Raw genomic sequence first — 25,288 nt, forward strand, 5'->3', positions numbered from 1 at the left:
TCCATCTCCACTCTCTCTCACACATACTTTATTTTTTTGTGAAATCTTTGATCGATTATATTATATGAGTAGCAATCTCAAAATAAGGTGCTACAATTATATCAAATGAAAATTTTAGTATATGCCAAAAAGACCTCATGATCTATGCAATGAGTCTACAAGCAATCAAAGAAAGATTGCTGCAAAGAACACCTGAAAAAGACAAACAGAGAGAGTAAAATCACAAAAGACTTTACAATTCCTATATGTCCATAAAGTCCATAGTGCCCAATAGCAAACCCAAACGAAGAAACGATAAAACTCCGGTTTGGATGGATGAAAGCCAAAAGAACTTCCCAAACGGAACAGATAGGAATCTCGCTCGCAGGCGCTGTCAAAGCAAATCAAAAAACTCATGAGCACGTACAATGTAAAAACAAGTGAGGAACAGTCTCCGAAGAAGTATAACATATGTAACAAAGTACATGAGCAATGTGTTGATGAGCTAATAGCTGTCCAGATGAAAACACTCCCAAAAAAACTCGGCAAAAGAAAACATGTTACTGAAGCGGTACTTATAGGCCCAAAGTTACTATAATCTTTTCCTCCACTACTTGACTGGGCGATGCATTCGCCAAACAAAATCACCGAAACCCAAGGTTGAGGCAAAAGGATTTTATACAATGCAAGTACAATAATTTGAGATAGTCTCAAAGGACGAGAAGAGAACCCTGAAGAAGTCAAAGTCCAATCTTCCAACCAGTCCTAGAGTTCCAAAGGAGGAATCGAAATAAAGGACGAAAGGATAGAAATAATTTATCGCCACAAAGGACAATAATGAGAGCCCAATCCATATGTAGTGGCTACTAGAGAAAAGGGAAGCACAGTACCAACATCATCTATAACATCAACAACCGAGGTGATGCCTTTAACCGAGACAAAGTAGGAACGTCGAGGTTCCTGTAAAGCCAAGGGAGACTGAAAGACTTTCAACCAGTGAATGCTTTCAGCTCTCAAAGAATTCCCAAGTAAAGATTACCATCCATTCCATTCCAGATGAAAAAGAACATGCTTCCAATCAAGAAGCAAGCGAAAGACAAAAGGGCATCTAGGCAAAGTGCCATCAATGCAACCAAATAAGAAATCCCAATGATCAAGTTGCCAATGACCAAACGCAAAAATACTGATATGAGTGACCTCACACACACATAAAAAACCCTACACACCTCACACACACACACACACTCTCTCTCTCTCTCACACTTAACACTTCTTTTTTTTTTGTGAAACCACTGAAATTATAATAAGAAAAACTTTTTACAATGACAATAGCCTAGAAAACAGAGTATTCTGAAAAATCAAAAGCAGTGGGAATCTCTCTCTCTCTCACACACACACACACACACTTTTTCAATGAAAACCATGATTGTTTATATTACAAGAAAAGCCACATCAAAGCGAGGAGCTAAAAATTACATCAGCTGAAATCTCTGTATATGCTAAATATACATCGTGATCGATGTAGCGAGTCTACAAGCAATCAAAAAAAGATTGCTACAGAGAACGCTTGAAGAAAGCAAATAAAGAAAATGCTGGATCACCAAAGACTTTAAGTTTCCTGTTTATTCACAAAGTCCGAAGTGCCCAATAACGAACCCAAACAAAGAAAAGATAAAACTCCTGAGTGCGTGGATGAAAACCAAAGAGCCAAAAGAATTTCCCAAAAGCAAGAGTCGGGAATCTCCCTCTCTCTCACACACACACACACAAGCATGCGCTTCCAGCACGCAAACAGAGGCACATCCACATGCACTGCACGAGCACATAGAGAGAGAGAGAGAGAGAGAGAGAGAGAGAGAGTCTCATTACAATAAAGTGCATACAATTCAAATTCCACTGCATTTAAAACAGCTCATATTCTGATCTGCTCGAAATGTCCTTCAGAATCAGTAAAATGGGCTTTGCTTATTTACAGATGTTTTCCTCTGTGTCTGAATCAAAGTGTTGAGGGGTACTACCATGTTGCTGCAGTGATGCATAAAATCTAGTACTCCCGTGCACAGCCTGTGCAACACAGAGTTGTGTTGCTGACACGAAGAACCAATTCGTAACATAGGGGCTGCTTCGGGCACAATCCAAGTATGACATGCGACATACATGACCAATATTTTCGAATAGAGTAGATTGAAACCCTTTTAACGAACAATGATACTCAAGCATTGGTTAACTGGTACTTCAGATACTGTTCTACACTGTCCAGGCCACAGAGATTCTTCACCTTCTCCATTGTGGCTGGTGTATCTAGCCTCAAGTACCTCCCTGTAGCGTATCTCTCACCAGTAAAAGGATCTTCCCATGTTGCTTCTATTGCACGTTTTATGGCAGAATGGACTGAACCAGCAAGGAGTAGAGGAGGTTCTCCAGAGGCTACAACATGAAGCAGAGTATTAGAACCAGTGTGCCACAACCTTAACAAAGACGACTAAGAACTTCCCAATTTAGTCCAAAAATAAAAGTCCTTGAAAATTTACAAGAGGTATCTTATGATGAGCATGCAAAGCCTGTAAGAGTTATTGCGAGGAACCTGAGAGTGGTGTAGCTAGCAGTTAATAGTTAGTTAATTGTGTTTGTAGTTAATTAGTTAGTCTATACCTCGCCCTGAGCATGCATTGGCCATCTTAGAACGTTGTGAGTATTTTGAGGTTCTCACCGACCTTCATGGAGCTCCTGCACCATAGACCACTTCTCCAGATACCTTGACGGGCATGGTGGTTCTTCAAAGCTTGGAAGAGCTATGGCAGTGGCAGACTATGGTGACTGGTCACCATGCTTTCAACAGTAATGTGTGTTGTATTTTCTTTAAAGACCATGTAGATGAGAGACAATGCTGAAGACCTTTTGTACATGAGCAACAACAGAGTATTAAGCATGAACTCAAATACTCTATATGTCTCATGCTCAACAACTGTTCTTTTGCATTTGCTTTTTATACATCAATGCTGATATCTGAGTGAGTATATCAACATTTGTGTCATGTATTGGTATAATTCTTGAGAAGTTTTGCTCCACAATTGGTATCAGGGTAAATTGGGTTCTACATCTGCTTGCCTTTGATTGTGTATGAGGCACACTATGGAATCTTCAACAGAGATTTTGGTAAAGAAAATTCAATGGCCATGAATACCCAAGATGGGCTTGTAGTACTCTCATGTCACATCACAATAGAAGCCAAGTAAAATTACACACAAAGAAGAGGAAGCATACTTGACGGGTCAGTGCGGGGATCTCAAGAGTTTCTCCACAAGTTAAAGTATAACCTTTAAAGATCGGGAGAAGAAGCATCCTTGCTTCGCATGTGCTCCATTAATCTGAAAGACACCTGACTACCACATTCTTACAAAGACATTAACTTTCAGTCTCTGTAGAACATAGACGCATAGCACTGCCCGCTCCGCTTCCTCCCTTGCTAGGCTGTCCCCCCCTTCCTGCCTCTCTTCCCCTCCCATGCCCCTCTCTTCCCCACTCCTCCCTCTTCCAGCTCACCCCTTTTCTCCTCTGTCCCCCTCCCCTCCCAGGCTGTGTCAGGCAGGATCTCAGCCCGTTTGTGAGCCCACACCAGTTTGTTTTTGGTCTGGTCTTTTTCCTATACTGCCCCCGCCTTCTCACAAGGGACTGGTCTTGTTCTTATACCACCCTCGCCATCTCACAAGGGGCTCTTGCCTTCTGCCCCTTGGTTTCACTTCCTCGAACCCCTCTTAGGGTTTTCTGGCAGCGAGATGGGCATTCAAAGCCTTTTTTAGGGCTGCAGCAGCTCCTATTTTCACCTGTTTTAGGGCCCTCGTCTGAGATTTTGGTCATTCTGCCATCCCACTCAACCACAAACAGCTTTTGCAAGGAAGCAACTTTTCTTCCTTTCCTCTTTCTTTCTCCCCCTTCGTTTTTCCTTTTGCCTCTTCTTTCTCTTGCTAGGAGATGATGGTTTTGTTAAATAAAGGGGTAAGGATTCAGAAGGTGACCTTTCGAGGGCTCAGATAGCAGCACCTTGAACATTCTCAACCAACCGGATCTCCCTCTCGCTAGGGGACAAACAACATGTACATAAAGTTATTCTCTCCCTTTGTTACGTCAACCATAATTACGGAAGCCCCTTGGCTTGCTTATGGTAAGGTGGGAAACCAGAGGGATCGATAGTGCTTGTAAAGATAGGGCCTTGAGAGCTTGGGTCTAGGGTCACCCTAGGCCTAGGCATTTTCGAAAGAGGTGCAAAGAATTGCTCGAGGGGGCTGAATGGAAGGAGTCCATTAGCGGACACATGGCACCAAGAGGGGAGGACACTTGGCAAGCACTAGGCTAGGGGGAGAGCTCTAGAGAGAATTCTTCAGGGTGCTAGAGAGAGGTAGATATATCTCTATGCAGTCGGGGAGATTCATCATCAGGAACTCGTGACTGGGTGGTAAACAGCCAAGAGATCCCTCTTGTTTAGGAATTTACACATTGGTATCAAAGTGGGTGAAAAGAAGGCTGAGAACTTGTTGATTACGAATGGAAGCTGCTGGTGAAAATAGTCGTTACCTTCTACTCCATCGACAATAACAAAGACACGCCCACTGATGAAGCTGTTCAAAGCGTCGTTTCTGTTGGCTGAAAGGATCGTCTAAACTAATAGCGTGTATTAACCCTCTGAAAATCGTTACAATCAACGGCATATCGGATTCTTAAACCGGGCGACGATTGCAAATTTGATGACCTTTGTAACTGGCAAGTGAGCACCCTGTTGACAAGATCGACTTCCACACAACATTTTATGAAGGCTGCGACCTCATCTGCAACTTGACGTACAAAGATAAATCAGTCGCGTCGTGCAACATGATCTTTGTATAGAAGCAGACCTCGCATGGTTTGCAAGGAGACAAACGCTTTCAAAGGAAAGCAAAGAAGAGGCCATTGATGACCACTTTGCAACCGTGCTCATAGCATGCATCAAAGAGGGATTAGGAGCTATAGTCAGCTCTTAAAAAAAAGCAAAGCGATGCTTTGTAGCAACCGCGACTCGACCTGCACAGAAAAAGATGAACTCCGCGTCACGACAACTCACAGACAATAGAAGATAGATTGCCATGTCATTTAAAGGTTTAAAATGTTTCTTGAGTGTTTCCTTCATGCTTTATGTCCTCTCTTTTTTTCCTTCATCAACACATCATCACTCTTGACATAGCCCACTGGATACAAAGGTTGAGGAGACCACGCCCTCCGCCACAACGAGAGACAACTTGACACACGCAAATCCGAGATGTCTTTGCAGCCCACCGGAGAGCCACCACGGTGTTGGGTTTCGGCTTCTAAGTTTCAATCTTTTTCCAGCTCCAGTTTTGTTTGAGCTCTTAAGCTCTTTAGCCTAGCGTAGCATAGCAGCCAGCAAGCATCCTAGCGTGCCCTTTGCTCCAGCCTATTGAGGCTTGTATCCTTCTCATTGGTGAACTTTGTCCCATAGGCCCGTGAGGACTCCCGCAAACGTTAATACATCTTTCTTTCTTTCTTTCTTTCTCTGTTCAATAAGGCTTCCCCTTAGCCCCCATTTTGTTTCTTTTCGTGGCAAAGATTGGTGAATAATTTTCTTTGGGCAGACTTGGACAGCACACGAAACACTCGGGTTAAGGTAATAGGGAAGACAGTGGATCTTCACCAAGAAGAGGGAGGGTTGGGTATCATCGATCCAGAGATGTAGAGTAGAGCCATATTAGGGAAGCTTATTGTCAAGGGTCTAGCTCCAAGCTCTAACCTTGGAAGCTCTTGCTCTGGCAAGGGCTCATAAGAAACACTCCATACATAGAAGGACAGTGACAACAATCTCACAAATGGATCTTAAAGGCGTCCTCTCTTACAAAGGGTTTCCATTAATGTGGAGCTTCATGAGAATGTGCCAGCATCTCTCAGGTAGCCTCATCCAAGCCACCCCCTAGGGCAAAGATGAGTTCGAGAGACAGCCCCTAATTTGGCACCCAAACTTTCGAGACCAAGAGGCTCATATGCTTGGGCAACGTAGGCACATTAGGTGGGCACAGAGGGACAACCCGGTGGTGCAATCCCTAGGTGCATGGAGTCACCTTTCCAATAAGCCTAAGGAGAGGCTAAGCACACGGCAACTCTAGTGAAGGAAGGAAAGACCCCTGCTGCGCAAGGTATAGTGGGATCCAAGAGAGTGATTCTAGCCATCCAGGATAGGGAACTTGGAGCAAGTGTGGAGGTGATCTTCTTCTCCCACACGACCCACATTGGAAGACAGCTTCAACTGTCTTCAACTGGATGCATCGGCATGTGACATTGGCTAGAGTAATATGTGTGTCATCATGCATGAGGTCCTTGGTTAGTTTTGGACCCACCTTTGACTAGCCTCTACCCGAGGAACATCTATTTCTTCTAGTTGGTAGCTCATGGAGGGCTACTAATGGGACCATGGCTAGAGCAGATGAGAGTAATAGACTTGTCACTACTATGAGGTAGGGGACCTCATCGTTGCATTTGCATTGTTGGTAGTTCATGGAGGTGCTCTTCTTCTCCCACCACCGCCCACATCGGAACACCACATCAGCTAGATGCAACGGCATGGAATCCCTCACGGGAGTGACATTGGCTAGAGTGATAGGTGTGGCATCATGCATGAGGTCCTTACCAAGTTTTGGACCCACCTCTGGAAGGTCTATTTCTTCTAGTTGGTAGCTCATGGAGGGCTACTAATAGAACCATGGCTAGAGTAGATATATCAAGATGAAACCACGAACATTCCCAAACTCATCCTCTAAAATTACCACACATCGTGCAGTTTCAATCTCATGATAGTCACTCATAAGATTGAAAACCATAAACTCCATCATGCATGGAAGTGACTAGCTACTATGACATCCCCACTGACATCATCAGCGCCCAATAGTGGGTGTAAACCATAGTATCAACATATGCTCTCACACACACAAATCCACACACCCACACATACTTGAGCGTCCAAGGTCTTCGTACACAGTTTCTGTTAGCACTCTAGAGTGTTGGGTGTATGTGACCCTCAGAGATCTTTTGTAGAAAGCTGAAATATTCCTTGTGCTTCGATTTGCTCGTAGAGGTAGGTGATGTGGCAGCTCTCCACGCTTACAACAGCTCAATGTGCATATGATTGGGTGGTTTACGTGCTGCATGGTGGTGCTGGGCGGGGACCAATCAAGGTTGCAACATGGGGCAGTGCAAGATTCAGTGGCGGTTCGCGGTTCTTCTACAAAGATCGATGGCGAGGTAGTTTTCCTTCTCTTTGCTGAAACTCTCTCAATGAGAGTTGTTAATATCTGGTATTCATCTATGTATGGAGCAGCTGCTCTTAGGGTCCTTAGAGAGTCTTTTGAGTCATCACGATTGATGTAACTGCCAACAAACTCGGTAGCGTTGAGGCAATCCAGTCTAGTCATGTGTCGTCTTCTTCATACGTTCAATATGACGTCTTTTGTGATATCAACAAAGTTGCAATTCTTTTTTGTGAGTTGATAATTCGAGGGATGGTGTTTTATAGTCGTGCAAAAATTTGGTTTCCCTGCAACTACGTCAATTTATGGATGCATGCACTTGCACTAAAATCCTACAATTGGTATCAAAGCAAACGAGAGGGCTTGTGAGCATATCTGGTTGAGAGGGTCTGAGATGTGCCAAAATTGTTGGTTTCCAAATGGAATCCTGGAAGAAAGACAAAGCATATGCTTCAACTCTCAGATTCGACGGCAAGAACTATGATGCATGGCAGTTGCGGGCACGCGTCTATACCTCATGCAGAAAGGTTTGTGGGGCATCATCTCAGGCACAAACAAGAAACCAAAGGATAGTGAGTCAAACAAGCTCATTCTCTAGAAACAACACAAGGAAAAAGCAATCGGCATCTTAGGTAAGGCACTCGAGCCGGACTATTTTCATCATTTGGATGTCACCAAGAACACCTCTGACAACTCGACCATCTTGGAGAATCTCTTCAGAACAAAAATAAAGCAGGGATTTTCAGTTTTCCAATGCGTGAAAGTAAGAGTATGTTGAATCGTTTGCAATCTATCCTGAAGCAATTGTTTGCTCTGGGATCTAAGGTGGATAATGAGGACGCGAAAACTATACTTGTCTCTGCTATCTCTCAAAGATTTCCTGATCTAGTGCAAATCCTGCGAGTCAGCTCAGACAAAATGGATTTTGTCGACATGGTTGCTCTTTTACTGAGCGAGGAGAGAAGGCTAAGTTTACAATCTCCAATTGGGGAGCCCGCATATATAGCGTCCAGCAACAAAGGACAGAAAAAGAAGGATTATAGGAAAGGGAAAGAGTCTATGGCATGTTCATACTATGGGAAAGGAGGCCATGATGATCGTCACTGCTATAAGAAAGCATATGACCTGAAGTCCAAGAAGAAAAAGGTGTTAGCAGCCGAGGAAACTCCCCCAAGTGAAGATTTTGCAGGACTTACTTATTGCAGCCAACAAGGAACCAGTAGAGGACGGCTGGACCTTCTAGCTTCACCAAAAAGCTTTTATTTATGGGTTGTGCCCTGTGTGGGTAACCTAGTCGATACATTGTGCCCTGTATGGGTGATGTTTCGTCACATTGCCCTGTGTGGGTGGTGACTTTTTTCTTTTTGTGTTCTGGTTCTGAGTTCTCTATGTTACCTCCTCAGCTCACACGGGGGATTGTTGGGTGATGTGGCAGCTCTCCATGCTTATAACAGCTCAATGTGCATATGATTGGGTGCTTTATGTGTTGCATGGCGGTGCTGAGCATGGAACAATCAAGGTCACAGCATGGGGCGGTGCAAGATTCAGTGGCGGTTCACAGTTCTTCTACAAAGATCAATGGCGAGGCAGTTTTCCTTCTCTTTGTCGAAAGTTAATATCTAGTAGTATTCTATGTATGGAGCAGCTTCTCTTAGGGTCCTTAGAGAGTCTTTTGAGTCATCATGATTGATGCAACTGCCAATAAACTCGGTAGAGTTGAGGCTCCAATCTAGGTTTGTGTAGTCTTCTTCATACGTTCAATGTGGAGTCTTTTGTCGTATCAACAATGTTGCAATTCTATTTCTGAGTTGATCATTCAAACATTGAGTTGGAATCCTCAGAAACAGGTAACATAGCAGCCAGCTTCCCCTCTCTCTTGGTCAAACATCCCATGGATTGCTGATCTATGTTGTTTTCTCAATTCTCTAAAATAGAAGACTCTTTTCTTTGGAAAAAACCTTCCCATCTACATATTGGAACTTCAGATTTGGTGTGCTTTTGCTCGTCATGTTTGTCTTCTTCATTATCTATAGGCATGGAGCTTTGGTGTGCTAGGGATTAGTCCCCCTAAATTTATGTCACTTAGTATGACTCTAAATTATGCCTTCATACCTATGCCACAATATGTCCAAGCATGATCATCCAGAGACGTTGGAGACAAAGAGATTCATTAACAATCAGCAATGATTTATCAGGTCCCTTGGCAAAGCGACTCATAGAATTACTAAAACCTGTACACAACTTAGTGTATGCCAAAATGAGCCCAAAAGTAGTAAGGTAGGCAATGTCAATCCTAGTTCATCATAAACTGCAGCCTGAAATCCAGCATGAGTTTTCTCACTTAGACAAAATTACACAAAGAGAATAATGTGCTTGCATGAGTGTGTTCGTTTATGTGTATAATATTGACAAAGACACACCCACCACAAGCACACGCATACACATATACATACATAGATACATATGTATGTATATACACACACATACATATGTATCTATGCATACCATTTTCATATATTACATTTGTGTGCACACGTGGGTGTTGAGTGCATGTGTGTGCATGTGCATGTGCACCCATTGATGCATGTACTTTTGCCTACATGCGTGGTTTTTTTAAAGAGAGGGGGACACACACTCACACACCTTTGGATGAAAGTATACGATTCTGATGAGCAACTCCATTCAAGATCTCCACTGAGAAATGTTGTGGTATATTATCTATTGCTGGAGGCTTGTATGTCCAAGTGCCATTCGTGATAACTTTTCCATCGCTATCCACTTCATGTTCCTCAGTCATGAAAAATCCAATTCCTTGCACAAAGGATCCTTCAATCTACACATAAATTTGTCATTAGTTAATCTACAAGTCTAGCAAACTTGGATGCCACATAAACCTTAAAAAATCCATGACTTGACTAGGAGAAGTGCTTTGTTGCAAACATAAGCCAATTAACGAGCCAAAATACCATTGCATAATTATCCCAAGGAAAGTGATTTTCAATGGAAAAAGAGGAATTTTATGATTTTTTTGGCTAGCCCCCTTCCTCATATACTATCTACTTAGTATATTGTCTATGTTGGTATATTGTGTAAATGCTCTACTTTAAGCAAACAAACTTTTTTTATTGCCCTTATTTAAGAACATGTTATCCATGCTTTTATTTGCTTAATTGTGATTGAGCATATTTACCTATCTCAATTTTCTAGACACTTTATACTATCGTAGATTGTAGATTGAAGGGATGCCATATTCCAATCGGGAATGAAGCTGCTTTATATTTATCAAGAGAAGTGGTGGCATTGGCTACAATCATGACAAGTTAGAAGTTACTTTTTTCAAGGTGCTCACTCCACAACTATTTTTAATCCGCAAAATTGAAGCTTGCAATCTACACTTGTAAATAACATTGATTTCATGAGTTGTTGCCGTTAACAATGCTACTGGAATATGTGATGTGCATTATTGTTCTACTATTGAGTCATGGCCGTGGCTCTCTGTAGAAAACGGAGAGGGCAAATTTAGAGAAGGGGGACAGAATAGTAGCAGATAGGAGTCAGAAGAAGGGGAAAAGGGGGGGGAGGGGGAGAGAGAGAGAGAGAGAGAGAGAGAGAGAGAGAGAGAGATTGCATCATCGTCATGTGTCAAAGACGAAGAAGTCTTTTAGCAAACTTGCTAACCCATAGAGAGCGTTTCTTGTTGTATATCTAGATGAGCATACCCAAAGTCATCCAAACAACACATAGTGATATGATGTATATAATTAATTACATAAAATATACTATATATAAATATATACGTAGCTAAGCATGTAGATATACATATAAACTATATGCACATAAATTAGCATTGTATTGGCAGTACGCACAAGGAAGGTGTGGTCTTGGTAGAAGAGGAGGGAGAGGAATACGAAGAATAGGCCAAGTAAAAGAAGGAGAAGGTGGTCATGGTTAGGTGGGAGCGGCGGCGGTGAAAATGGGGAAAGTGGAGAAGATAGCGGTGATGGTGGAGAAGACAGAGGTGGAGATGGTAATGGTGGTGGTGGTGGTCATGTTGGTGAGAGTGAGAAGGTGGGGTAGTGATGACAAAGAAGGTGGCGATGATGGTGGTAGTGGTGATGGCCTAGAATTGGAAGTGGAGGTGAGGTGGAGAAGGTGATGAGGTGAATCTGGAAGCAAAAGTGGACAAGGAGGAGGACGATGAAGACGACAACAACTAGAAGATAAACACATGATGTATGATATGGCATAGTATATGTCAATAAATGAAGTTGGTGTATTGATATAGACATTGAAACATGAGCACAAGGTCTTGGATTCAAGTCCTCAAAGTGCAATAGACAAGGTGTGCAACTTTGCAAAAAAAGCATGGCTACTTGTAGCTGCCCTTTCCCTCCTACTCAGAATAGGCAGCCTAGAAATGCTCGCATTTTATCGGGAAAGGATAACACTAAACAGTTACCCCATAAAGCAAAGCCGTCTCTAAAGGGCAGCTAGCTAGGCCACCCTACATATCGTCTTAAGGGATGGGTATAATACCATGATTCTTGTAGTAAAACCTACATCAGTCGAGGGCCATCCCGATTCCTCTTGCATGTGGTAGATGTATTTAAAGTATCTAGGTTTCTGAATAAAGCATCCCTCTCATCTGGAAAAATTGGCAGCGCATAGGTGTAATGATAGATAGGGCATCTGCTCAATGGAGCATCTTAATTTGGTAAAATATCTAGAAACTTCTGAAAGACTTTCCATATGTTTATTGCAAGCAATGTTGTAAGGCATATTATGAAATGCATTCCGAAATTCGGGTCATTAAACATCTATTCCTGCTGCAGAAGAACATTTGCACGGAGCCCGAATATAAAACACTGATTCAATGGATGATAAAGAAAAATAAGACAACCTGTCCAATGTCAACTGCAGGATTTAAGCTTTTTCCACAGTCATAAATAAGATCGGTTTGGATTAGCCTTGTTTCTCCTGTAAGAACATTGATTTCAACCTGCAGCAGAAATTCCACATTTATAAACTAATGCAGCATCTTGAATACCATTTTGATAATATCCGACCTTATACCTCACTTGCTGCTGCACCATAGTTAAGATATCTTTTCGTGCTTTCATCTGGAAACCAGTGAATCTGTGCTGACAAATCAATTTGATCGAACTTTGCCTGCAAAATCAAGAAATATAACATCAACAATTTCTTAGGTTCTGTATCAATGAGCTATAAATACAAATAAAAAACAGTGCAGTTTGAATCTGATGATAGTCACTCACAAAGTTGAAAAGAATTAAACTCTTTCACACATAGCAGGGACTAGCAAAACGACAAGATTCCCATCAGCATCATTAGTACCAATGATGTTTCACTTATAGCATTTCAGGAAGGGAAGATAATCCTATCTCGTTGACACATTCAATATCACAAGCCTTTGGCTAAGTGTTTGTGCTCTAAGCCTTTGATTAATCTGTTTCAAATTCTGACCATTTTTAGAAAAGCAATTGAGGATGAACCACTCAGGGAAGAGATATGAGAGACAGGTCAACAATCAATCATGGACATTGTCATTGGTCTGCAATTCGTCTTAGAAAAAACAAAGATATTGTTATGCTCTAGCCGAGATAGCATGACCTCGGATAGATCGGTGGGCATTTTCTCTAAGATGACCAACTTTTGTAATAATTAATGCGCATAATTAAATGGTCAAGAGAAGTAACTGCCAAGGTCCTAGGTGAGGGCGTAATGGCATTGACTAGATAGTTCTAATAGGGCTAGGGCCTAGGTGCATCTAAATGTGCAAATTGCCAAGGGGCAATTGTTTTAAAAGGGAACCCCAAGAGAGGGGTGAAAAAGGATGCATCTAAGTAAGGGCCTAGAATGTGAACATGTGGCCAGGAACTATCTAGGGAGATGTGGGTCTCAAGGATAAGGATGAGGAAAAATAACGAAAATAAAATCGATGTAATGAGACGAATCCTATCCTGAGAGTATGGCTGGGTGGATTAAAGAGTTGCCATCGCCCGTGACTGCACTTGTGTAGAGGAATTAACTAAGAAAGGGGTTTAACATTTGGTATCAGAGCGCAAGGAACAGGAAGAGGTTCGTGAGCTTTGACGGAAGCTACGGACGAACAGCAGAATTCTGGATGGAGGTTATCGACGAGAAGGGAGGCAGCGCACGAATTGGAGTCCTTGACGAGCAGCGATCGACAGACACAGACTAGTGGGAAGGCACGTCGTCGATCATAGCAGGTGACGATTGATATCGAGAAGTCTGAGCGTAGTGGAGCGCAGGAACGTAGGGGGTCTACGAATTGGCGATCTCGCAGCGGCCGTGAGCAGGGACGGGTTGATAGCGTGGTGGTTCGCCGGTCAGACGGGACTTCTGAAATTGTGGCTGGAATTTTCGAAGGGGCACCTTATCGCAGGGCTGCTGACAAGGTCTGCGTATCGTCATCTGTGTGGGAAAACGACGACAAGCAGACAGACAATCACGAGTTGGAGGCGTTTTCTTCAGTCGCGTGATGGCTGATTTGGATCCAGGGAGTGTTTGTGTCTTTCGAAGAAATTTCTAAGTACCTGTTAGTTCGTTTTTTTTTCTAGCAGGGACTGTCGTTTATTTTTCTGTGTATAAGAGAAGGGGGGGGAAAAAAAAAAAAAAACCCTCTTCCATTGTGAACTTATGGAAGCAGAAGGACAGACTTCAAGAATAAATCCTAGCGAGTCTAGAGTACAGTCAACACAACCAATGTCACATCAAGCAGCACCTACATTGATTGGTAGGATTTCAATACTAGAGGATGCTTTACAGCAGATTATGAACCAGCAGCTTCAGGTGAATGCTGGTCAAAATGAGATTAGGGAGATGGTGCAAGCCTTGTCGGCTAGACCGTCTAGGATTGATAAGGGCAAAGCTCTAGCTGAGCCAGAGCCCAGTGTACATTCCTTAGAGCGCGCAAGGGTCAAAGTACCTAATATCGCTAATTATAGACCGGAGAAGTACGCTGGTCGGATGACCGAGCGCAGCTCTGATGTGATCGAGGTTTGGTTGCACAAGTGGGAAGAAGCCTTCGCCATTTGTGAAATTAAATCCGATCTAAAGAAAATCCGCGAGGCCACACACCTGTTTATTGAGGCAGCGGATAGATGGTGGATAAAGCAACAGAAGGATCAAGTTGCTCCAACCACCTGGGAAGGGTTCAAAGCTGAATTCAAGAAACACTTTCTCCCACCTGATGAAGAATCCCGAGCTTGGGATGCTTATAGAAATCTTCGTCAGAGGAGCTTGTCAATGGCAGAGTACACTGACAAATTCAGGGAATGTGTTATGAAAATAACAGACCCTCTCCCTAGGTCGGTTCAGTTAAAAGACTATATCTATGGACTGAACGACAAGATAAAAATGGAAGTTCGGGCTAAATATGTGACCACACTAGATGAATCTATAGCAGTAGCCCTGAACTATGAGGATGCCAGAGGTAGGTCTGGTGGATTTGTGCAGGCAGGGACTCAGTATGAGCACCCGAGGAAAGGGGGATTCCAGAGGAAATGGGTTTCAAAACCAAGTGTCTCGCAGCCAAGTGGCCAAACCAAGCAGGTGAAGCCGGTTGAGGGACCAGTAAAGACAAGTACCACCGTTGGGGTAAAAAGGAAAATAACTCCAATGGCAGCCCGAGCTTGGTCAAAGTCCTCGTTGACCCCTGAACAAAAAGAGAAAGCTAGAAAAGAAGGATTGTGCTTCGGCTGCCTTCAGCGACATCAGTGGAAGGATTGTCCACTGAACAAAGATCGTCGCACGGCTAGTATGATAATATCTGAATGCGACGTGGAAATGCAGGAGAGTCCCAGTGCGGAACATATGCAGATGCAACTGGCGGGACCTTCTCAGAGGTTAGTACCTTGTTTGTTATGTGTATCTGTTGCTAAGTTAGTGACGAGTGCACCTGATAACATCCTATCTAAGCCCGCAGCAACGGGGTATACAGCCTTCAATGATACGGAGTTAATCAAAATGAAAGGGCAAGTGGCCAGTCATGATGTCATTGTGTTGTTTGACTCGGCGTCAACTCACAATGTGATTAACTCCAAGCTCGTGAAGAGGCTGAAACTAAAGACAAGTCCATCTGACTATGCGTATACAGTCAGGATGGCAGATGGAAGTTCAACTGAAGTATGGGACCAAAGGGTTACCCAGTTGGAGCTTCGAATTCAGGACTATGCTGAGAAGCTTGATTTTGAAATGACCAAGCTTGCTCATGCGGATATAGCCCTGGGAATGGCGTGGCATTCTAGTAAGAATCCAGCCATTGATTGGAAAAAGCACGTATATCAATTCAAGATGAATGATGTGCTTTATGTCTTGCGAGGTGAAAAAGATATACCTCAGGGACCGTTGGTTTCCGTGATGGAAATCAAAAAGGCTCAAGTAGAGTTTTTGTACCTTTGCACCGCATCGGTAGAGTCGGTGAATGATTCTTCGACTAGCACTGATGTTACGCAAAGTGGTGAGATGGCCAAGCTGGCTAATCTTATAACAGAGGAGTTCTCTGAATGTTTTAGGGATGAACTACCTTATGGGTTACCTCCAGAGCGGAAAGTTCAGCATAAGATTGAACTGATCCCGAGGACAGAACCTGTAAACAGACCTCCCTATAGAATGAGTTTTACTGAAGAAGCGGAGGTGCATAGGCAACTGGAAGAATACCTCAAGTTGGGGCAGATTCAACCAAGTTTCTCACCTTTTGCTTCACCAGTGATATTGAAGAGAAAAAAGGATGATACGTTTCGCCTCTGTATAGATTACAGAGCATTAAATAATATCACTGTTAAGCACAGGTATCCGATGGCTCGGATTGATGATTTGCTAGATGCATTACATGGAGCCGTGATTTTCAGCAAGATAGATCTTAAGTGCGGCTATCATCAGATCCGGATTAGAGCCGAGGATGTGCATAAAACCGCTTTCAGGAGCAGGTTTGGTCATTATGAGTTTTTGGTAATGCCCTTCGGACTTACCAATGCTCCAGCGACCTTCGTCATGCTTATGAACGATTTACTACGTCCGTATATCGGAAAGTTCGTAGTACATTTTATTGACGATATCCTGATATTCAGTAAAAGTGTTACTGAGCATCGTGAACACTTAAGGATAGTGTTCAGTACTTTGAGGAAAGCCAGTCTTTATGTGAATAAAAAGAAAACTATACTGTGTATGGTTAGGCTTGAGTATCTACTCCACAGGGGGTAGAAATGGATCCGAAGAAAGTGGCTGCGATACTAACTTGGCCAATCCCTCAGAGTCTGACCGCGTTGCGATCATTCTTGGGGTTTGTCCAGTTTTATAGAAGGCATATCAAAGGATATTCCGAAATAGTATCGCCATTGACTGATCTGACCTCAGATAAAGTACCTTTTATTTGGGGACAGAATCAACAAGAAAGTTTTAACACCATAAAACAAGCTGTGGTCACAGGACCGGTGTTAAAAATAGTTGATCCCCAGAAACCGTTGTTCCTAGAAACCGATGCAAGTGGCATTGCGGTAGGAGCAGTCCTCCTTCAAGAGGGAAGGCCAGTCGCCTTTGAAAGCAAGAAGCTTTCTCCCTCTCAAAGGAATTGGCCAACTCATGAATTGGAGTTGTATGCTGTTATCCATGCTTTGAAAACATGGAGGCATTATCTGTATGGTTCAGAGTTTTATGTGGATGTGGATCATGATACTCTGAAACATTTCTGTAAACAGCCTGACTTGAGGGGCCGCCAAGCTAGGTGGGCAGAGCTCATGCAGGAGTTTAATTTAACGATTCGGTACCGAAGAGGAAAAGACAATAAGGTAGCTGATGCGTTGTCTCGCATTATGCACAACCTGAGTTTCACGGTATTAGAGAGTGCTCTAATGACCGAGATCAGAGAAACTCAAAAGGTGGACGAGTTTGTCCAGAGCTTATGGCCTAAGGCTCATGTGTTAAAACCCGGGGAAAATGAAATGGATGACCTGGCATCCAGAAAAGGCCAAACTTATGCAAGATATGCCATAAGGGATGGTATGCTAGTTAGAAATGGCAAGGTTGTAGTACCTGGTCAGAATGATCTCAGGCAGAGAGTCATTCGACAATGCCATGATAGCCCGTGTGCGGGACATCCAGGAGTCGAGAAGACATATGATCTCGTGAAGCGAGATTTCTTTTGGCCAAAGATGAAAAAGCATATTCATGAATATGTGACACGATGTTTCTCGTGTCAGGTAAGTAAGGCCGAGCGGGTGAAGCCACCCGGACTTTTACAACCCTTGGAAGTACCACTAAGTAAGTGGGAGAGCATTTCCATGGATTTTATTGTAGGACTACCTGCAACACAAGGAGGGTATAATTCTATCCTTGTGGTGGTTGATCGTCTAACCAAGATGGCTCACTTCATTCCGACTAGAGAGTCTGTTAGTGCCCCACAAGTAGCGGATTTGTTCATTAGACATATATTTCGTCTGCATGGATTGCCTAGATCCATAGTGTCAGACAGAGATGTCAGATTTACCGGTCACTTTTGGACAGCGGTATTTGAGACACTAAGGACTGAGTTGGGAATGAGTAGTGGGGATCATCCTGAGACGGATGGTCAGACGGAGAGAGTCAACCAGACTTTAGAGGATATGCTGAGGGCATATGTGTCATTGAGGCAGCATACATGGGACAAGTGGTTGCCATTGTTGGAGTTTGCCTACAATGATAGGAAGCATTCATCTACTGGGTTCAGTCCGTTTGAGCTGAACTATGGTTATAGACCAGCCAATCCGACTATAGTTGGAGTACCTCAGAAAGTACCTAGTGCCGCGAACTTTGTAGTTCAGATGCGGGAGATGCTAGCACTTGCGAGAGCTAATATCCGCCAGGCTATGGATAGAGCCAAGGTGTATGCGGATGATAATCGGTCTATAAGAGTATTTGAAGAAGGAGAAAAAGTTTTTCTCAGAATTCCTTCGCACTCGAAGTCGTTGACTTCAGGAGAGTGTGCTAAGTTATCACCTCGATACTGTGGGCCGTGGTTAATTCTGAAAAGAATAGGCAGTGTAGCCTATAAATTAGAATTGCCACAGGGGTGTAAGGTGCACCCGGTTTTTCATGTTTCGCGCTTAAAGAAATTTTTGCATACAGGTGACTCACTAATCGAAGGTGTGGTTTTGTTTCAGGAGATAGAGGATATTGCAAGGCGCAAACCAACAAGAATCCTGGACCGAGGAACAATGCAAATACGAAATCGGAAGATACCCACGGTGTTGGTTGCATGGCATGGTCAGCCTCTATCGGAAGCTACCTGGGAATCCGTGTACCAGTTGCGGAGAGCATTCCCAGATTTCATCATCGAGGACGCTGATGCTTGAAGAGGGAAGGAATGTTATGCTCTAGCCGAGATAGCATGACCTCAGATAGATCGGTGGGCATTTTCTCTAAGATGACCAACTTTTGTAATAATTAATGCGCATAATTAAATGGTCAAGAGAAGTAACTGCCAAGGTCCTAGGTGAGGGCGTAATGGCATTGACTAGATAGTTCTAATAGGGCTAGGGCCTAGGTGCATCTAAATGTGCAAATTGCCAAGGGGCAATTGTTTTAAAAGGGAACCCCAAGAGAGGGGTGAAAAAGGATGCATCTAAGTAAGGGCCTAGAATGTGAACATGTGGCCAGGAACTATCTAGGGAGATGTGGGTCTCAAGGATAAGGATGAGGAAAAATAACGAAAATAAAATGGACGTAATGAGACGAATCCTATCCTGAGAGTATGGCTGGGTGGATTAAAGAGTTGCCATCGCCCGTGACTGCACTTGTGTAGAGGAATTAACTAAGAAAGGGGTTTAACAGATATCCCATAGGATAAAGATGGACATACCTCACAAGTTTGGTCTTTCAAACTCCATATTATTTTCCTCGCCTAAACGCCAGACATTCATCTCGTTTTTATCAAAGCAAAGAACATGGAATATGGTTGCCATTGCTAGTTTTCTTATAGTGATACAAATTCATCCTAAAAGTTGCTCCTGTTTGATTTGAATTATAATTATACACCAACGAATGTGGGCAATAAGCAGGGGGATTGGGAGTGGCATCAAGACACCAGGATGTCCTATATATATAAGCTGACAGAGATTGGAGGGTGCAGCCAGAAGGTAGATGACAGTTTTGAGTGGTCAGGGGTCCACATCTAGGCAGAACCCTATCTGGTAGATGGTGGCACACTAAACGCATTCGTTTGTGTCAGGTTTTGTCTATTTGTTTGAAACATTCTATAATACATGATCTACTATTCAACTCTGTTGTTGTACTGTTCAAAGATGTAAGTCTGCATCTCTCTCTGTCCAATTGTGCACATTAAGGAAAGATTTGAAATAGCTTAGTGTGATTTGTGGGCATACTTTTTCATAATATTCCACTGCTTGATTGTTTGCTGTAGTAGCAAGCAACCTCCACCTCTGTTTTTTTAACAAGTACTTGTTGGATTCAGAATTCACAAATGACAGGGCCCTGTTTTTGGAGGTTCATCCAAGAATCTAGAAAGGATTCGGCTCTCACGAGAGTGCCAAAATCACCTGGAACAAATCAGTGGGCTTTCCCACAAGGACTAAGATGATCCAAGATTGGAGGACAGACCTAGATTTCCATTGGATCCCCCAGGGACAAACCACGTCATACTGTTGTCAAGGTGGGTCTAGACATTTTAGTAGAGCAGCAGATTTCCCTAGTTGTCATGTGCACGGATTGGTCTCTGACGTGTACTGGGTACACAAGACTAGCTCAGGTAGCCTGGGGAGGCTTAGAGCTAGGCAGGCTTGATTCTCGGGTTGAGTGGCAAGGGTACGAACCAGTTAGAGGTCTTCGCTATTTTTGGTGCTTGGGGCTCGAGTCTATAAAAGGGGCCCCGGGGTTCAGTTCTCAGGGAGCCGATGGGAGCAAAGTTTGTTCCCAGGCGCTAGGATTTGGTCTTCACTATTTTTGGCGCTTGGGGCCCGAGTCTATAAAAGGGGCCCAAGGGTTCAATTCTCAGTGGAGCCGATGGGAGCAAGTTTCGTTCCCAGGTGCTAGGTCTGATCCTCGATTGAGTCACGAACGCGCACCTGCATCTTAGCGTAGCCCAAGGCCCAGTAGAAAATCCCAAGCTACACAGCGCCACCTGGTGGTATGGGACACCAGGCTGGTTTGGATCTGGTTGGGAGTTCGTGCCAATAGCTCAGCTTGTGGCTCGGAGGGGACATCTCCTGATTCGGGATCACATCCCATAGATGTCATGGTTGGGTGGTGAGCAGCCTGCTCAGTTTTCTCACGTTGAGTGTGTTCTTGTGTTTGCTTACAGATCAGAGGTTTCAGGAGTGCTGGGACGTGTCAGTTGGTATCAGAGCTACAAAGATGGATCCAGTGACCTTGTTAGGTTTCTTTGTGGATGGTTTGCCTGACTCGTACAAGTTGCAGTTAAGAACAACAAGTGTACCACGTTGCAAGAGGCCATGAATTACGCGCGTATTTATGATGATACCATGGCTAGTGCAAAGGGAACCACAGTTTCTGACACGAGTGGGAAGAACAAACGAAAGTTCTTCCAGTCTACCACTGGTACCGGGGAGACGAAGTCTATAGACAACGCCTCCAAGAAACACTTGACTCATGCGAAGAATGGTCGTGCCCGTTTCCTTCGTACCTTGAAGCTAAAGAAGGAAGGACGTTGCTTCTTCTGCGAGGAGCGAGGCCACACTAAGAATGATTGTCCTAAGCGCAAGAACCAAAAGCAAGCGCTGGGACCGAAGCTCCAAGCGGGTCCGGGTACCAAAGCCAAGGGAGCTAATCAAGCCGCGATGACAGGTATTTCTGTAAATGTCATTACCTGCCCACTTTCTTGTAATTGCACTTTTAATACTTCGTTATTTGGTTCCCATGATCTTTTCCGAGTTTATGGAGAAGTTAGGGACCAAAGAGTTCACATTCTCTTTGACCCGGGCAGCTCTCACAACTTTGTTCATTACAAACTTGTGCAGAAGATGGGGCTGTCCACGATACCTAGCGATCACACCTATGAGGTGCAGCTTCCAGCTGGGAAGCAGTTTTGGGATCGCAAGATTGAAGCGCTTTCTATCCGGATTCAAGAATACACAGCGGCTCTTACGCGCTATGTTATGCACTTGGAGCATGTGGACTTGTTAATCGGAATAGAGTGGTTTAAAACCCATGATATTCAGATTGGATGAAAGGACCATACTCTTTCTTTTTTAGATAAGGACATCCAATTTTGTATTCAGTGTGATAATATTCCCTCTTCTCAGGGACCTATTGTATCTGCGATGCAGCTTCGGAATATATTAAACACTTCTCATTATGATGTCTATCAGTGTGTTTTGATTCCGCTTTCTTCATTTATTGTCTCTGTTAATAACAAGAATGATTTAAGTGTGTTTGAACACCGTGAATTGAGAACGTTGTTAGATGATTTCAAGGATGTATTCCCTGCTCAACTGCCGGAAGATTTACCTCCAGAACGGGCAGTAGATCATCGCATAGACTTAGTACTTGGGGCTCAACCTATTAGTGTTCCACCTTATAGGATGAGCCAGCTTGAGGAGGATGAGTTAGCTTCACAGCTACAAGATTATTTGAATATGGGCTATATTCGCCCAAGTAAATCACCTTGGGGAGCACCTGTCCCCTTAAGGAAGAAGAAAGATTCTACATGGAGAATGTGTGTAGATTATAAATGATTGAATAAAGTGACAATTAAGAATCGATACCCTCTACCTCGTTCCGATGATCTGATAAACCGTTTGGCCGGAGCGAAGTATTTCACTAAGATTGATTTGCGTACGGGTTATCACCATATCCGTATCTATGCTAAACACATAGATAGAACCGCATTCCGAACTAGGTATGGCCACTACGAGTTTCTTATATTACCTTTTGATTTGACCAATGCTCCTGCCACCTTCCAGCAAATGATGAACGATTTGTTCCGAGATTTTCTGGGCAAATTCGTTGTAGTGTTTTTAGATGACATCTTGGTATATAGCCGAACGCTTGAGGATCACATAGGACACCTCCGGATTGTCTTAGTTATTCTAAGACAACATAAGCTCTATGCCAAGATGAGTAAATGTGACTTCTTTATGAAGGAGATCATTTACTTAGGACACAAGATTTCTTCTGAAGGTATTAGCATTGATCTGGATCGTATCCAGAAGGTTTTAGAATGGCCTATCCCTCAGACTGTGAAACAACTTCGTTCTTTCCTAGGATTTACGGTATTTCTACGGAAGTCTGTGCGTGATTATTCACATATCACAGCACCCCTGACAAACATATTGAAAGGTCGTGGACGCAGGTCTACCCAGCCGATCTCTTGGAATGATGCATTGAATAAGGCTTTTGAAACCTTGAAGTTTTCTATCAAGGAAGCACCCGTTCTTGCATTACCCGATCCTACCCGGCCTTATGTTTTAGAAGCCGATGCGAGTGATTTTGCGATTGGGACAGCTCTATTCCAAGAGGGCAGACCTGTAGCTTTCGAGAGTAAGAAGCTAGATGACACCCAATATCGTTGGCCCACCCTAGAAAAGGAACTCTATGCTGTAGTGTATGCCCTTAAGGTTTGGAGACACTACTTGTATGGTTTGAAGTTTCTTGTATTGACTGATCATCAGTCAATTAAGTATGTGTGTGATGGGTCTGAATTGAGGGGACGGAAAGCTAGATGGGTAGAATTAATGCAAGATTTTGATTTTAAAATACGTTATCGAAAGGGTTCGTTGAATAGTGTGGCGGATGCCTTAAGTCGAGTCAAGTTTGTAAATGCTATGTCATTTACGGAAATATCCTCAGACCTATTTCAATCCTTGAGAGGGCTTTACGCAACTGATAGTCATTTCAGTTCTTATTGGAAGAGAGTCCAGGATGGGAGCTCCATGGTTGACTAGGACTCAGGGGTTGTGCCACCTACGGTACAGGCGACGGGAGGTCGGTGGATGATTAGGAACGGCTTGCTGTTCCGGAATGGAAAGATTTGTGTGCCAGATGTTCTGGAACTTAGATCCAAGATTCCCTGGGAGTGTCATGATGCTCCTAGTGCTGGACATCCGGGTATACATCGGACGTTGTCTCTTGTAAAGCATACCTTTTATTGGCCTAAGATGCGTGCATTTATTGAAAACTATGTAGTAGGTTGCCGGGTTTGTCAGGTTACTAAGGCAGAACGCCTTCGAAGCGCGGGTTTATTACAGCCACTGCAGATTCCAGGTAATAAATGGGAAAGTATTTCCATGGATTTTATTACTGGTTTGCCTCGAACGCGCAAGGGTCATGACTCCATTTGGGTCATAGTCGACCGTTTGACAAAAATGGCTAGGTTCTTACCTACTAGAACAACTATTTCAGCTGTTCAGCTGGCTCACGAGTTTGTGGACCACTTGTTTAAGCTGTATGTTTTGCCCTCTGACATAGTCAGTGACGGGGACTCGAAGTTTACAAGTAACTTTTGGACACTTGTTTTTGAGAAGTTAGAAACTACTCTAAGTATGAGTTCCTCAGATCATGCACAATCCGATGGCAGTATAGAGAAGGTCAACCAATTGGTTGAAGATATGCTTCGGGCATATGTTTCTAAGAGACAATCTTCATGGAAAGATTATCTATCTATGATAGAATTTTCTTATAACAGTGCAAAGCATTCGAGTACTGGTTACAATCCTTTTATGCTTATGTACGGGTTTCAACCTAAGTCACCAGTTATGGTTGGGTTAAAGGGAATCCAAAATGATGCTGCAAAGACCTTCTTGCAAGACATGCAGGAAATGTTGCATTTTGCTTAGGAGTCTATTAGAAGTGCCCAAGATCGGGACAGATTTTATGCTAATAGACATCGTTCACCTAGAGAGTTCTCTGAAGGAACGCAGCAAGAGCTATCTGATATATTTGGACTGACTCATCACTATGCCCCCCTCAACATTAGCAAACTGGATGCCCAAATGGTAGTGCAACCTGCCCACATCTGACATTGCAAATGATTTCTGCAAATCTGCCTTGAAATCTGAAATTTTCTGCGTGTCTCTTCCGGACATAAAGAGTGGCCCTTAAAGACTGTTTTGGAACCCAAGAAATATACAAAAAAGTATGCATCTTGGCATACAATGCCTACAGTGCCTGCTGCAAACCATAAAGGGCCTTTTTCAGCCCGCATACCTTAATTTCAGAACCTGCAATTTCAAATCCTGAAGGCTGAGTGACTTACACCTCTTCCAGTAATCCACATGAAGGAAAGCAGTCTTATTATCCAGCTAGTATACCTCCCAATGCCTATGCATGCAAGAGCAATGACACACCGAATGGTCATAATATGTGACATGGGAGTATATGTCTCCTCACAGTCAATGCCATGTTGTTGAGCATAGCCTTTCGCAACAAGGTGGGCTTTGTAGCAGTCAACAATGCCATCAGCATTACGATTCAATTTGTACACCCACTTAGTGCCTATGGCATGCTTGCCTACTAGCAAGTCATACAACTCCCATGTGCCCTTTGTATGAATGGAATCAAGTTCAGCTTTGATGTCATCCATCCATTCTCTGCTATCAAATGCATCCTTATGACAAAGAGGTTCCTCGTTACAAGCAATAGCAATCAAAGCAACATGAAGAAAATTGCCCTGCATTTGTTTTTGTGCACCTCTGTTGCGGGCAGCCAAGGGCTATCCCATTGAGTATCCAAGATCCACCTTGGAACTCTTTTCTGTTGTCTAATGACAGGTTGCTCCTCATCAACTGCCTAATCAATGCCATGATTATCAATTGGCTGCAAAGGAGGCTGTGAGCTGCTAGAAGCATTTGGAGCATCGGCACTTCTGTAGCCATGATGGTAGTCATAAGAGCATAGTTAGTAGTTTCAACCTGAATTGCTTTGCCTTTCTGAGCATATGTCAATCTGGCTGGTGGTCTGCTTTCCCTAGTAGACCGTCTAAGTTGTTGTGGTTCTGCTTGGGGTGCTTTAGGCAATTCTTTCTCTTTTTA

The 25,288-nt window shown here is 43.4% G+C and overlaps 1 protein-coding gene across 1 annotated transcript in view; it reads right to left on the reverse strand.

The window, feature by feature from the left end:
• Positions 1–1,843: 1,843 nt before the first annotated feature.
• LOC147888706 (putative aldehyde oxidase 2) overlaps positions 1,844–25,288 on the reverse strand; it is a 40,764-nt gene continuing 17,319 nt past the window's right edge. The window contains exons 7-10 of the mRNA XM_087392346.1: positions 12,339–12,434; positions 12,166–12,264; positions 9,909–10,098; positions 1,844–2,406 (exon numbers count right to left, since the gene is read on the reverse strand). Of these exons, the coding sequence (XP_087248472.1) occupies positions 2,192–2,406; positions 9,909–10,098; positions 12,166–12,264; positions 12,339–12,434 (600 nt within the window). The 3' untranslated portion in view covers positions 1,844–2,191. The remainder of the gene's footprint in view (positions 2,407–9,908; positions 10,099–12,165; positions 12,265–12,338; positions 12,435–25,288) is intronic.

This window comes from Dipteris shenzhenensis, chromosome 21 (genome assembly GCF_047967505.1).
Source record: "Dipteris shenzhenensis isolate YYH24624 ecotype China chromosome 21, Dip_SZ_1.0, whole genome shotgun sequence".
NCBI lineage: Eukaryota > Viridiplantae > Streptophyta > Polypodiopsida > Gleicheniales > Dipteridaceae > Dipteris > Dipteris shenzhenensis.